Source organism: Podarcis melisellensis (genome assembly GCF_964234715.1).
Source record: "Podarcis melisellensis genome assembly, chromosome: 13".
Taxonomy (NCBI): domain Eukaryota; kingdom Metazoa; phylum Chordata; class Lepidosauria; order Squamata; family Lacertidae; genus Podarcis; species Podarcis melisellensis.
Window position 1 is genome coordinate 54,928,562 of NC_138545.1, and position 14,065 is coordinate 54,942,626.

A 14,065-nucleotide genomic window follows, 5' to 3' on the forward strand; every position below is an offset into this window, starting at 1 on the left:
AGCCAGTGGATTCAAAGGACAAGGAGGTTCCAACTAAAGACGAGGAAGAACTTTCTGAAGCTAAAAGCCATTAAGACATTGGAACGGACCCTCTTGGGAGGTAGTGTCAGATGGCTGCCCGTCAAGGATTCTTTAACTGGGATCCCTGCATTGCAGGGGGTTGGACTAGATGACCCTCAGGGTCCCTTCCAACTCTACAATTCCACAATTCTATGTTTGCTCTGAAGTGAGCTGTATTGACTGTGATGAGATTAATGTTCAACATTAATGTTCAGCATGATTAGGACTGGACGCTTGGTTCAATTTAACTATAAAAAAGCAGCTTGAACAGGTGAGAAGGGGCACTCAACAGGCTGCGCTGGCTGGGGCTGATGGAGTTGTGCCCCCAAACATCTAGAGGGCTCCAGGCTGGGGAACATTGGTCCTAGTAAAGCCAGCCTTAGCAGGGAGGACTGTTTCAAATTAGCTTTACCTGATGACCAGGTCCCCACTTCCGTCAGGTGCCCCCAAACTCTGCCTGCTTCCTCATCCCCTCCAATGCCCCCTCAACCAACCTGTGAGAATCTGCAGCCGGATCTGCGTCAGGGTGGTGAGGGCCATCTGATACAGGACACAGATGCTGCAGACCTTCTGCACCTCTGCCGAATCCACCCTCTTGCCCCCGACAGGCTTAAGGATGTTGCGGACAGATGCGGATTTCTGGAAGGCACGCTTGAAAAGGTCTAATGGGAAATGGAGAAGGGGACAGTCAGACGGAGGCACCCCAAGGAACCGTGTTGAAGGGGATCTTCCCACTCAAACGACTCCCTCCCTCCTAACAGCCCCCTCCTCCCATTGTTCAGATTTGGAGAACCAGTGTTCGAAACTCCCATTGTTCTAGGCGCATTTTGCGACAGGGAATTTCATTAGCGCAAGCAGTTTCTGAGGTCTGGGCGCAGTATTGTGCCTAAGATTTGAGATTAAAACTGCAGAGTGGAAGGAAAGGGGGACTTTTTCTGCCTCCCCACTTCTAGCTACTCTCTGAAGACTGGAGAAGAGACCCTCTTAAGAATATTAGGGAGTGGGTAGGCAGTGGAAGGACTCGGTAATGTGAAAAATGAACATAATATTTTAGCTGCAGTTCATTCATTTTCAGCTTTGTATTCTTGTTATAAAAAAGTGTGCCTACACATTCCGTTGTTGCACCCATAACCTGGGTTTAAGGTGCCACTTAGCTCCTAGCTTTCATATCTCAGATTCTAACACTGTGGATAACCACTAGCAAACAATTCTCATGCTGGAAAGACCCCAAAATGGTCAAACGCATCATACGTACTAGAATGGGGGGGGGGCAAACTTGAAAGGCTTGTGGGATCCAGGGATTTTAAAAAAAATTATATTAAAGTGGCCGGAGTGGGAGTGAAGCCAAATGCAAAATGGCGGCTCCACTAGCAGAGCCATGGGTTGCCCTGTAAATACAAGCACAAATCTACAGCTGTGACTTTGATCCATGCTTAAGAGCATCACCGGGGCAAAGGTCCTTTTGCTCCTCCTGCTGCTGCTGCTATTAAATGATGAGGAATTGGAAGCCCTTCCTAAACTCCTGAAAGTCATCCTGAGATCTACCTCAATCTAGGACCAGCCACTTGCCCGATGTTGTCAGACAATAACTGCCCTTGATCCCTGGCCCTCAGGTTGTGGTGGCTGATGTGAGTTGGAGCACAGCAGCTTGGGGCAGACAAGCCTTGACAATGTTCTCATCTTTAACCTCTCCCTCAAAACCTCTCTCTCTATGCATGTAGCTTGCCTCATCCCACATCTGCCCACTCTTGGAGGTGCCACATAATGATCATTCTGCCTTTGCAAGAAGTCGAACTTTTACTGTGTGCACCCACACTCTGAAACTCCCTGCCATCAGGCAGCTGCCTTCAGGGCACTCTTTTTGATACCTGCTAAAAGCATTACTGTTTAGACAAGCTTACCTAGGTATGTGGAACACTGTTTTAATATTTCTTCAGCTTATGGCTGATTTTAATTATTATTTGAATATTTTTAATAGCTGTTTTCAACTGTCTTTTCTGACAAATTCTATTTTTTTAAAAAACAACAACAACCGACTTTGAGGTTTTTCTTTACTGTTAAGCAGTATATAAACTTTTATGAATATATAGCAAACCACCTGGAGGTTTTATTACTATTAAACAGCGTATAAATGTTGTGAAGTAAATACCTCCTTCACAAGCATCTTTCTACCTTCACAAGCTCCAAATTTTCCAGAGCTCAAATCTATGGAATTCTGTGCCTAGAGAGGCTTGCCTGGCCCTTTCCTCACTAACTTATTATTTTTTTTTTTTTTGCACCAGGCTTTTAAAACCAGTTCTGTGCTTAAATTGTTTTTTTAATCATATGCTTTTAAAATTGCTCTTTTTTCTATTGTTTTATGCTTGATTTTTATTCTGAGTTGATTTTATTGTTTTTCTATTTTACTCTGAATCCCCTCTAGGAACTGTTTGAAGGGAGAGAGGTAAAAAGAAAAGAAAAAAGATATGCTCCCATATGCAACTGATGGCAGGAAGGGAACTATTTTTGTCCTAAGCTTCTGCACTGTTGTGTTGTGGGCTCAGCCTTGTCCCAAAACTGAGAGGGGATACAATGCCCAAATTCCAGTAGCAGAAGGACTGTCCCATGGAAGATAGAGCAAGTTTGCTTTCTGCTGCTCCAGAGGGGAGGACCTGAACCAACGGATTCAAATTGCAAGAAAGGAAATTCCAACCAAACATGAGAAATAACTTTCTGTGGGTAAGAGCTGTTTGACATTGGAACAGACTCCCTCCCTCAGAAGGTGGCTGGCTCTCCTTCATTAGAGGCCTTTAAACAGGACGGCCATCTGTCAGGAACTCCAATGCAGGACTAGTTGGACTAGAAGACCCCTTTGGCCCTTCCAACTCCACAATTCTAGCGTTCCATGAGAACAGTGAGGCGCAGCTCTCACCAAGAGGGATCCTCCAGGAAGTTGTTCCCTGACCCAGAGAGGCCTGTGCAAAAATACACAGGGGAAACCCTGCTGGTTGGGTGTAGCAGAGGAAAAGGCCCTCAGCAGGAGCAGCAGAGGTCTGCTAGGCCTCCCAGGGTCAGAGGCTCTTCTAAACTATTCTAGATGCAAAACTAAAATTAAATGGGGCAAAAAATAAAAGCCCCATGGAACAAGAAGGAGATAGACCGAAACTGCAGAGTTATGAGAAACTAAAGAACAAAGTGCGAGACTGGCTTCATTATTATCAGATAATGGAGGCATATAATTTAGACAAGAAAATTGGCTTCCAGGTGGAAAAATCAAAATTAGAAACAGAACTGTTAGAACCTAAAACTAAGATTTTGTCAAAGATGTATAACTTGCTGTTGAAATGGAACACTCAGGATGAAATCTGCTATGATTAAATGGACACAAGATGTTGGACATAACATTGTTTGCTGACTGGGAACAGTTATGGACCACAGGTATGAAGTTTACGGCATGTAATGCCTTAAGAGAGAATATTATGAAAATGATATACAGGTGGTACATGACCCCAGTCAAGCTTGCAAAAATTTATCATTTGCCCGATAATAAATGTTGGAAATGCAAAGAAAATGAAGGTACATTCTTTCACCTTTGGTGGACGTGCCCAAGGATTAAGGCTTTCTGGGAAATGATTTATAATGAAATGAAAAAGGTATTTAAATATACCTTCCTGAAGAAACCAGAGGCCTTTCTCCTGGGCATAGTCGGCCAACTGGTGCCAAAGAAGGACAGAACTTTTTTTATGTATGCTACAACAGCAGCAAGAATACTTATCGCAAAGTACTGGAAGACAGAGGATTTACCCACTCTGGAAGAATGGCAGATGAAGATGATTGACTACATGGGATTGGCAGAAATGACTGGCAGAATCCATGACCAGGGAGAAGAGTCGGCGAAAGAAGATTGGAAGAAATTCAAGGACTATTTACAGAAATATTGTAAAATTAATGAATGTTAGAATGATGTCGGATAGGAATTAAGTGGTTTCCAGCTGTAATGTTTTAAGTGATATGGGGGGGGGGGGAGGTATAGAAATAGGTTAAAACCTATCGATAAGGATTTGCTGAACTAACAATTTGAACTGGAATACAAAAAAGGGAGGTATGAGGAGGTCGGGGAAATATATTAATGAAAAATAAGTATTGTGAACTTTATGTCTTTTTAACTACTTTGTATTTTTTGTTATTTTTTCTTTTTTTTCTTTTTGAATTTCTTTTATTGTATTAACTTTAAAAACTTTAATAAATATTATAAAAAATAAAACCCCCAGCCCAACTTTCTCCAGAACAAGGGTCAAGGATTGAAGCCTGAGAGGGCCGCTGGGTTCTGCAGCCACTCACTCTTCATGGGCAGGCTGTTTTGCGGAGATGTGGTCGGCACTGGCAGGCGAGCTGCATCCTGGTTCTCCAGAAGCTTCTTGCTCAGGACGTCACTGAAGAGGATGCGGATCAGGTGGGCGCCCCAGAGGTGCTGCAGCTGCTTTGTGAGGAGAGGCATCGACTCGTTCAAGCTAGGACAGGGGAGGGCAGACCAAGGAAATGAGGCACAGGACACATGGCAGGGAGGGCTTCATGGTCTAGGTGACCAGCAAGCGGAACTGTCTGGAATTATCAGCAGCTCCCAGGGCTGGGGTGGGGATTTCAAGCAGAGAGAGAGATCTTTCCTATCAGCTGTGGTGTGATCCTTTGAACTGATGATGTAGGGGAGCTGGTGCATAGGTTGGGTCTCCTCCCATTGATCTTCAGACCCTCTTTCCCCCCTGCCCCTCCCCACCAAGAGGGACGCTTACCCATAATCCACTGTCTGGGAGAACCAGCCAAGCACAGGGTGCCAGTGTGTGAGGTTGGACTTCTTCTGAGAAACGTACTTCTGGCAGTAAGAGAGCATCTGAATCAGGACGCTCACAAAATGGGCTGTCTCCTCCTCCAACACCTTGTCATTCAAGGAGCCCAAGTAGACAAGGTTGCCTGGAAAAGAGCAGCAGCAGCAGCGCTTGAACTGACGGAAGAGGGAAATAGCAAGGAAGGGGAGACAACTCCAAACAACCCAGGAAGGACAGAGGATACCCAGTGACCATCGAATGCTGACAAACGGGAGGGGGAGGAGAATCAAATGAAGTGGCTGGAATCCTTAGCAGGGAATAGCTGGTTGCCAGTGACTCTTGTTTCTGTAATTTCTAAACAAATTTGCATGTTTTGTTCTTCTTCGTGCTATGCCAAGTGCCTCTGTGTAAAAAGGTCACAGAGGACGTTGTTCATTATGCCCCCAGGGTCCTCTCTATAAAGATCCTCATGAAAAAATGTACCCGAGTTTAGCCACATGAAACGTTTTGTTACATCATGTGAGTTTGGAGGATAAGAAAAACTATTTTCCCTTGCCTGTTTCTTTATTTGCATTGGGTGCTGGGAAATTAAAAGCCAGATTTGTGGCTCACATTTGACTGTCTTTTATGGCTCACATCTAAGTTGTGCTCCAAAATATGTCTGAACTAGCTCCATATTTGCATTGGCACTGATCCACAGCACTTCCCATAATACTAAGCCCTGTGATCACAGCCCTTCAATCACATCTAAGCAAATAAAATTGTCATTACTCCTCTGCCCTCTGACCGTGGCAGTACCTTTGGAGCTACACCTCTAGCTTCTGATAGCTCACCAACACACTGCCCACATGGCATATCTTCACTGCCATAAAGGAACAGAAATTTGATTTCTAAAAATATTTTTGAAAATTCTCAGGAAGAATAATTTTACAGCCACATTTCAGGTGGCCTTGTGCCAACACTGCAGAGGTCAGGTGCATCCTTCTGTGTGGCCTCCCCCACAGATACTCTCTGGCCACACAGCTTTATTCACATATCCTTGGCCAGGGGCAGCACTGAGATAGGAAGCAGCTTTGCTTACCTAGAAGGCAGAGCGTGTGGCTCCCTTCTAAACACACACAGACGTCCCTGCACAGCTCTTCGCGGCTCAAGAACAGTATGAATTTGCGCAGGAGGTCCTGTGATTCTATCACTGCCAAACGCTGAAAGGAAAGCGAACTTTTTATAGCTTCCTTTATTTAAATACACTTGTACCTCGGCTTATCAGTCAAACACAGTTCCCAAAGCATCTTTGCTTTGATTCGGTCAGTAAAACAGTGTTGTGATGCACTCAAGTAGTTTTACCTATGCCCAAGTTAGGAAGAGGCAAATAAAGTTCTATTTTCTCTCCACAGCAAAGTACAAACACCCATTTTCCCACCAACACTACACTATAATATTCTGCCATCCTCAGCACCTCCATCTAAACAGGATAATAATAATATTGGCCTCATGTTACAGGTACGTTGTAAGGATGACAGAGGTAATATAAATCAAGCGTAGATGAATCTGTGGCCGGTGGGCCAATTCTGGCTCACAAAGCCACTTTCAATGGTCTATTAACCCTCTGCCTAAACTGGACACCTCCTCCCCGTCTAGCACAGCAGCACTGCGAGATCTTAGCAAAGCAAAACAAATGTGCCCCCTCCAATAGTCTGTCTCTCACTCGCGCCATTTGAGGGATCGCCTACCTCAGGAGTAAGCGTAGCAAGATGGGTGACTATAGCAGGCACGGATATGATGTGGATCAAAAAGGATCGTAAGAGATTGTCAGAAAACTGAGCCGCAACCACAGGGCTGGGGAGAGAAAAATACCGTAAGGGAGGAGAGAAGAGAAGCATGCGTTTTCTGCACACGGAGACAAGAACAGCCACTCCTGTAGTAAGGAAAGCAAAGTCTTAGCAAGAAAGACAATGACTCTGGAAGTACCTTTTGGGGGATGTTTGTGGGCTTCCCCAAAGAGGCACCGGCTGGCCACTGTGGGAAAGAAAATGGTAGACTAGATGGATGGGCCCCCTTTGGCTTGATCCTGCTGCAGGGCTCTTCTGATGACTCAAATGTGTGATTCATTTTTCTCTCTCAACATATTTTATGAATTTAATTTTTAACTCCAGATTGCGGGCATATTCCAAAGAACAAGTTCACCTTGGAACCAGCTCCCTGCTTAGCAAGTTACTCTTGCAGTGGCAAGTTATTCAAGTCTTTCTTGAAATGGGGAAAGTTGTGGGTTTACAACAGAACTGATGAAATAATGCCTCCCTGACTGCCATAATAAAAATAAAATCCAGAGGAAGGGACTACTCACTTGTAAATTCCGGGTGATGCAATGGGGAAGAAATAAACCCACACATGCATTTATTTCAAGCTGCTTTACTGAAGAGTAATAACTTGGCCTATTGACTTACCGCAACGCAAGAGAAAAGACTGCCGTTAAAGTGCCTTTGGAGAGGGAAGGTCTTGACCTCGCCAAGCCATTTGTCAGCAAAATCTGAAAAAGAAGAACGAAGAAGCTGAAAGGATTGTCAAGAATTGTCAGTGTGCTGCAATACAGTGGTACCTCGGTTTTCAAACAGATTACTTCACAAACTATTTGGAACCTGAACGCTTCAAAACTGGAAATGAGTGTTCCGGTTTTCAAACTTTTTTTGGAACCTGAACGTACTGTTTGGGGGTGCACTTCCGTTTTGAGTGCTACACTTCCGCTGCCCACTCGCTTGCCACCCGACCTGGGCTTCCCTTACTCAGCGCCGGCCACTGGCGACACCTAGTACCAGAGGATGGGCTGGCTGGTGCTGCAGCGACGGCAGAGGGACCCAGCGGCACGGGGAGGCAGTGACATCACTTGTCTGCTTGGCACAGCCTTCCCTAATTCAGCACCAGCCACGGCAGCAAAATCTGGAAGCTGAGAAGGGGGCCGCCACATCAACGACCCCCTCGGCTTCCAGATTTTGCTGCTGCAGCCGGCACTGAGTTAGGGAATGCCAAGCTGCTCGGCCCCAGAAGTGACTGCCACAGCATCCCCTCACTGGGTGTGGGACAGCCTAGCGGGCAGGATGCAGGTGCCACTGCTGCAGTAAGAGTTCTTCAGTAAGGAGAACGCACCCAAGTGGCGGGGGCTGCTTGTGCCAGCCCTGAAGGTGAGGAAGGGGCGCTGGGTGTGGGGGGGAAGGGATCCAGAAAAGCTGGGGGGTGGGAGAAAAGCCACCTTGCTCCCCAGAGAGAGAACTTTTGCCGCCCTTTCCTTTCCCCCCACTTGAACTTCCTCTTCACGCAGCCTGCACGCTCATCCCTCCAATGACAATGGGTAGATCACTGCCAGTTTTTTATACTCGGTAGTAGATTGCAGACGAGTCTCTTGCTTTCATTTTATGGATCAATGGTCTCATTAGATAGTAAAATTCATGTTAAATTGCTGTTTTAGGGGGTTGTTTTTAATTGTATGGAACAGATTAATCCAGAAGTCAGAAGGTGCAGCCAAGATTCAACAACGTAAGAAAAGTCTGCTGGATCATCTAATAATAATAATAATAATTTATTATTTATACCCCGCCCATCTGGCTGGGTTTCCCCAGCCACTCTGGGCAGCTTCCAACAAAATATTAAAATACAGTGGTCTGTTAAACATTAAAAGCTTTCCTTCAGGTGTCTTCTAAAAGTCAGCTGGTTGTTTATTTTCATGACATCTGGTGGGAGGGTGTTCCACATGGAGGGTACCACTACTGAGAAGGCCCTCTGCCTGGTTCCCTGTAGCTTCACTTCTCGCAGTGAGGGAACCACCAGAAGGCCCTCAGAGATGGACCTCAATGTCCAGGGTGGATGAGGGGAGTGGAGGCGCTCCTTCAGGTATACTGGGACGAGACCATTTAGTGCTCTAAAGGTCAGCACCAACATTTTGAATTATGCTCGGAAACATACTGGGAGCCAATGTAGGTCTTTCAAGATATATGGTCTTGGCAGCCGCCCCCAGTCACCAGTCTAGCTGCCGCATTCTGGATTAGTTGTAGTTTCCAGGTCACCTTCAAAGGTAGCCCCACATAGAGTGCATTGCAGTAGTCCAAGCGGGAGATAACCAGAGCATGCACCACTCTGGTGAGACATTCTGCAGACAGGTAGGGTCTCAGCCTGCGTACCAGATGGAGCTGGTAGACAGCTGCCCTGGACACAAAATTGACCTGCGCCTCCATAGACAGCTGTGAGTCCAAAATGACTCCCAGGCTGTGCACCTGGTCCTTCAGGGGCACAGTTACCCCATTCAGGACCAGGGAGTCCCCCACAAGTCCCCCCAAAACAGTACTTCTGTCTTGTCAGGATTCAACCTCAATCTGTTAGCCGCCATCCATCCTCCAACCCCCTCCAGACACTCACACAGGACCTTCACTGGTTCTGATTTGAAAGAGAGGTAAATCTAGACCAGCATCCTGTTCTCACAGTGGCCAAGCATATCTTCATTATGGGAAACAGGACCCTCCTACCGTTTCCAGAAACTGGGATTCAGAAGCATTGCTGTCTCCAGCTGCAGAGGCAGAGCTTAGCCACTGTGGCAAGGAGCCATCGATAGCCCTCTCCTCCATGAATCTGTTAATCCTTTTTAAAGCCAAGCTGCTGGCAATCACTGCCTCCTGTGGGAGGGAGCTCCATATGGATGTCTATATGAGGGGCAACTGTTAGAAAGCACAACTTATAGATTCCAGACTTCTGACAGGAGTAGCTTATGGCTCTCCAACAGTCCCCTGAAGATGATACCCTAATGTAACTAATAAAAACATGGCAGACAGAGCTCAGCCCCAATGCAGCCACTAGGCTCGCTTTGCCTGGAGATCAACTATGTGAGTTAAAAGAGCTATTCTAGAAAGCAGGATAAAGCACATCACTGTCACCAAGTGCAGAATTGTACTGAATGCTTTCTCAGAAAAAAATGTTTATGGAGCAAACTCACAGATCAGCGCACAAAGATTATGAGCTGTTCTTGCACTTCACCAATGAGCAGCATCAGTTTCAAAGCCTACTGTGGAGCACTCAGAGCCAGGACAGCGCTGCAGACACAGCAGGTACTGGATGGGGAGCACACAGGTTAAAACTTTGGCTCAGCCATGAGGTTTTAGAGACATTCACCTCTCTCAGCCCAGGTAGGAGCTGTTGTTGGAGATGCCATGCCATGAGCTCTCAGAATTACTTAAAAAGGCAACTAGGGGAGTAGCCAACAGAACTCGTTTTAAAGAACAGCTAGTTCCACAAGCTGAGGTGAATATTAAAACAAAACAAAACATATACATTGTTAACCATCATTTATTTTCTCTTTGAGCAGATACAAATATATATAATCTCACACAAAAACTAAGACCCCCTACACCAAGCACAACAAACCTGGAGCACGGAATAAAATCCCTTTTGATTCAGGTGTCCCATGATATTTGCACAGATGTGGTTCATGGCAGGCCGCAGACTTTCTCCTGCAAGAGGAACACCACAGAAGGAGACAGCTGGCAATTGCAGCTAAATCATACACTATGGGGCAAACTGCTCTCCAGAGAACGGGTGGTCTTATAATTCAAAATTAAGTGGGCATCTAATGCCAACCTTAAAGCCCAAAACCTTGGAAGTTACTTCACGTATCTCTATACTACATACTTTGTGAACAAAACAGATGCTGAGCAGGCACTTTCTTCTGCAGGCAAGGCAGAAACAGTGCCATCCATCACTCATCTTTGAGAAGCTGACAAGATTCCACAGCAAGTATAAAAAAGCCTTGTCATTTTGGCTAGTAGAAAGCCCTAGAAAAATGAAACTCGACACACCTACCTTTCCCCCTCAGGATTCTCCAAGTGGAAGTGTCCGTAAATGTCACCAGCATTGTGAGGTGCAGATTCACCAGCTTAGAGTCTTGCAATATGTCTGGCTGGAGGAAAGAACCGCCAGAGACATGAAATGGAAGTCTGGAATGGTCACAGACCAGTGAAAACACACACAAAACAGACAGCCAAGTCAGTCCCTACCTTAAGCAGCTTCAGAAACTCACAGCAAAGCCACAGCACATCCTTGACCTGCTTAATCCACATCAGTGTGAGCTCCTTCGAAAGTGCAAGGGACACATACCACACCTGTGGGCAAGTGACAGAAGACCATGATAACTGCGGGAGGGGAGGGAGAGGCCATCATTCAGTCGCTAGACTGGGAAAATGCAGAACAAAGCATTGTCACTCCATAATTCAAAGCTGCAGTGTGTATGTGGCAGGGAAGCCTCTGACATTGGTTGTTTTAGAACAACCACAAATATTCACGTTTCTCAGGAAACACTGGCCAGCAATGCTCCAGCATATGCTTATGGAATTAAAAAATTCTCCACCTGCTCTTGGGGATATTTTATGGAAAAAATATGCACACACTCTCATGTTAAAATCTATGAAAAGTGACTTTAGCTCACCTTAGGGTCATTTTCAGCATCCATACTGTTAAGGATACAGCGGCACAATTTTTCAAATCTCTGCAATGAAAAGCAGATGAGTTAATATGAAATTATAATCATTTTGTTGCCTCAATCCAATGGTTCCTGCAAAGCAGCGCTTTCCATTATTTCCAGTAAACAGACTTCACTCTTATAATCCAAAGGTTGTCTTTTGCTCAAGATCGTAAGAGCAGCCCAGCTGGATGAGGCCAATGGCCCACCTAGTCCGGCATCCTGTTCTCCTAATGGCCAGTCTAATGCTGCCGTACAGTCCCTAAGCAGAGCATGAGGCTCATGCACTGACTGGTCTCCAGTGCAGTTACTCTTTCAGAGCAGCATCCTCCCTCTAGATTAGGGATGGGGAATCTGTGGCCCTCAAGATGTTGCTCCCACCAGCCCCACCAGCATGGCTGATGGTCAGGAATTATGGGAGTTGGGAGTCCAGCAGCCTCTGGAGGATCACAGGTGGGGACATCCCTGCTCCAAGGATAGGGCATTCTGCATTGTGTCAGCTGGTTCACTCAATCATTTGGAACATTAAAAAATAGCAGAATGGCCAAGGACTCCTACAAAAGGAGATATATCCCAAGTGGAAAACTCACACAAAGGGACAGCAGCAGTTCTTTCTATGGATATGTGTTTTTGGGCTCAGCTTACCTCTTGAAAAATGCAACAGTTCTCCTATGGAACACATATTTGCCCCTGCAGAGACTCTGGGGCTCAGGATCATTTTCAGAATTCGGGCAAGCCTGGAAGTAGGCAGAATCTGCTGCTGCGGTAAGTAGTTTCTGTCCAAGCTCACATTGTTCCAGAAAATTCTCCCTCCCCATTCTGTGACTGGAACAGCCCACCCCTAGCATCAAGAATAAATAGCATGCAACGAGGAGACCTTCAGCAAAGCAGTAGTACCTCTTTGTCATCTTGGCACCTGAAAACAAAGAGCAGCTTCCGGGATATTTTGAAGATCGAAAGTGCTGTCTTCTTGCCAGGCCCGTTTGCATCAAAAAAGTCATCCACTTCTCTCCTGGGGAGCACAAAGGAAAGTCCAAAAGAAAAGGTACAATGTAATTTGAGAAAGGCTGGTGTGTGCAGGTGAGGTAGGTAGGATCCCCCCCCCTTCCATGACAAATGGCAACACTGTTCAGGTTCTTTCCTCTGGATAGAGGCAGCAGAAGGAGCTGCAGATCGGCTCAGAGCATACATGGCAGAACAGGTCAAGATGCCCACACACAATGACTGACTTAAGATATTTCCCTTGCTACACTGGGTAGGAGGTTCAGGAATTTGCCAGCGCCCTAGAGAGGCAAAGGGCCCACCAATGCCCCAAGAGCAATGCCACGCTCACTTTGCTCAGAGGACCCAAAAGGTTCAAAGGCAGCAGGAGAGGATTTGGATCTTGCAGCACCCCCCTCATCGAAGACAAGGGACCCTGGGAGCCAGCACTGGCATAGCCACCGGCAAAAGGCTTCAGTCCCCGGAGGCCAAAAGCCAAATCCACACGCATAGCACGCACCTGATTTCCCGCTGCAAACGACAGCGGCACAAGAACCTTCGGACAAGGGCCTGGATCTGCATTGCCGCTTGCTCGCGCTCCTTCAGCTCCCGGCGCTCCTCACGCGCTTGGCGCGCCTTGTCAAGGAACTGGGCCTTAGACAACTGGGCTGCGCTGAACATTTTGGAGGTCTCTGGCAACAGAAGGAGAGGGAAGGACAGCTGGGAAAGCTGTGCCGCACCTGCTTGCATTGCCTACAACACTACCACAATAGGGAACAGAACTCCTCTCGGGTTCTGCCGAGATCCCTTTACTTACTTACCGTCAGGTTAGCTACTGAAGAGGCATCCTTTATTTTGGGCACCCCTTTTCTAGCATCACCCGGAGTTCTGTTTTTCCAAAAGGAAAGGGTCCACCTAACACAACATCCTGCAAATTGAACCCTTGGCTGCCACTTTCTCTGTTAATGTTTTAATTCAGATGGTGAGCTTTTAGGCAGAGAGCTGCTCCTTCACAACTACACAGAGCACTTTCCCAAACATCAAATGAAAACGACCTCCCTCAGCCTTTCCCAACCTGGACAGGTGAGGTCTCTGGGATGAAGCGGAAGTGGCTCGAGCCCACCGCATTCAGAGAACCAGGCAAAGGCTTACGGCTAGCAGGCCGGAAAGCAGGGCTCCCAAACGGATCTAGGGCGCTCCTCCTCCCGGTCTCCCCCGCCCCAGCCAGCACTTTCCTCCTCACCTCTCTCTCTCTCTCTAGCCGAGGCAGAGGAGCTCTCGGGCCGCCATTCGGGAGTCGAGGAGGCCCCCCCGGGCTCTGGGGGAGAGGCAGGAGGTCAGCCACTGGAATCTCGCCCCCGCCGCCAGCTGCGCCTCACGACCCTCCGCCAGCGAGGACCGCGCCAACGCCGCGTCCTACCTGCCAGGGTCGTCGGGAGCTCCCACGGGGATAGAGTGTGTGTGTGACCCGCTAGTTGTTAGGCGCTGTTCTGCTTTGCCCTTCCGCCTCCGCCTCCTCCTCCTCCTCCGTCGCCTCGATAACGGCCGCCTCCCCCCAAAAAGAACTCCAAGGAGGACCGCCAGAAACGGACCATAGAGTCAAGGAAAACACCGGCGCTTCCGGCCCTTGGGAAGAAACCGGTCGCTGACCCGGAAGTCCCGCCTCTTCTCCTGCAGCCGGAGCGCAAGAGGCATAGAGATGGAAGGAGGGCTAGACTTGCCCAGTCGC

General features: G+C 47.2%; 1 protein-coding gene and 1 long non-coding RNA gene across 5 annotated transcripts in view; one reads left to right on the forward strand and one right to left on the reverse strand.

Annotated features, from left to right (window-relative positions):
- Positions 1 to 14,052, reverse strand: part of UBE3B (ubiquitin protein ligase E3B) — a 32,829-nt gene extending 18,777 nt beyond the window's left edge. Inside the window, exons 1-13 of one of the 4 annotated variants that reach the window (XM_081884578.1) lie at positions 13,929 to 14,052; positions 12,857 to 13,028; positions 12,253 to 12,367; positions 11,323 to 11,382; positions 10,895 to 10,999; positions 10,701 to 10,797; positions 10,266 to 10,351; positions 7,307 to 7,389; positions 6,593 to 6,698; positions 5,944 to 6,064; positions 4,830 to 5,007; positions 4,381 to 4,550; positions 555 to 722 (exon numbers count right to left, since the gene is read on the reverse strand). In XM_081884578.1, coding sequence (XP_081740704.1) covers positions 555 to 722; positions 4,381 to 4,550; positions 4,830 to 5,007; positions 5,944 to 6,064; positions 6,593 to 6,698; positions 7,307 to 7,389; positions 10,266 to 10,351; positions 10,701 to 10,797; positions 10,895 to 10,999; positions 11,323 to 11,382; positions 12,253 to 12,367; positions 12,857 to 13,017 — 1,450 coding nt within the window. In that variant the 5' untranslated portion in view covers positions 13,018 to 13,028; positions 13,929 to 14,052. Of the gene's footprint in view, positions 1 to 554; positions 723 to 4,380; positions 4,551 to 4,829; positions 5,008 to 5,943; positions 6,065 to 6,592; positions 6,699 to 7,306; positions 7,390 to 10,265; positions 10,352 to 10,700; positions 10,798 to 10,894; positions 11,000 to 11,322; positions 11,383 to 12,252; positions 12,368 to 12,856; positions 13,029 to 13,411; positions 13,562 to 13,756; positions 13,884 to 13,928 lie in introns of those variants that run through there. The other 3 variants (XM_081884577.1, XM_081884576.1, XM_081884579.1) reach the window with 3 other exon arrangements.
- The window catches only part of LOC309354488, a 204,678-nt gene that overhangs the window by 175,270 nt on the left and 15,343 nt on the right, over positions 1 to 14,065 (forward strand). The gene's annotated exons all lie outside the window — the stretch shown is intronic.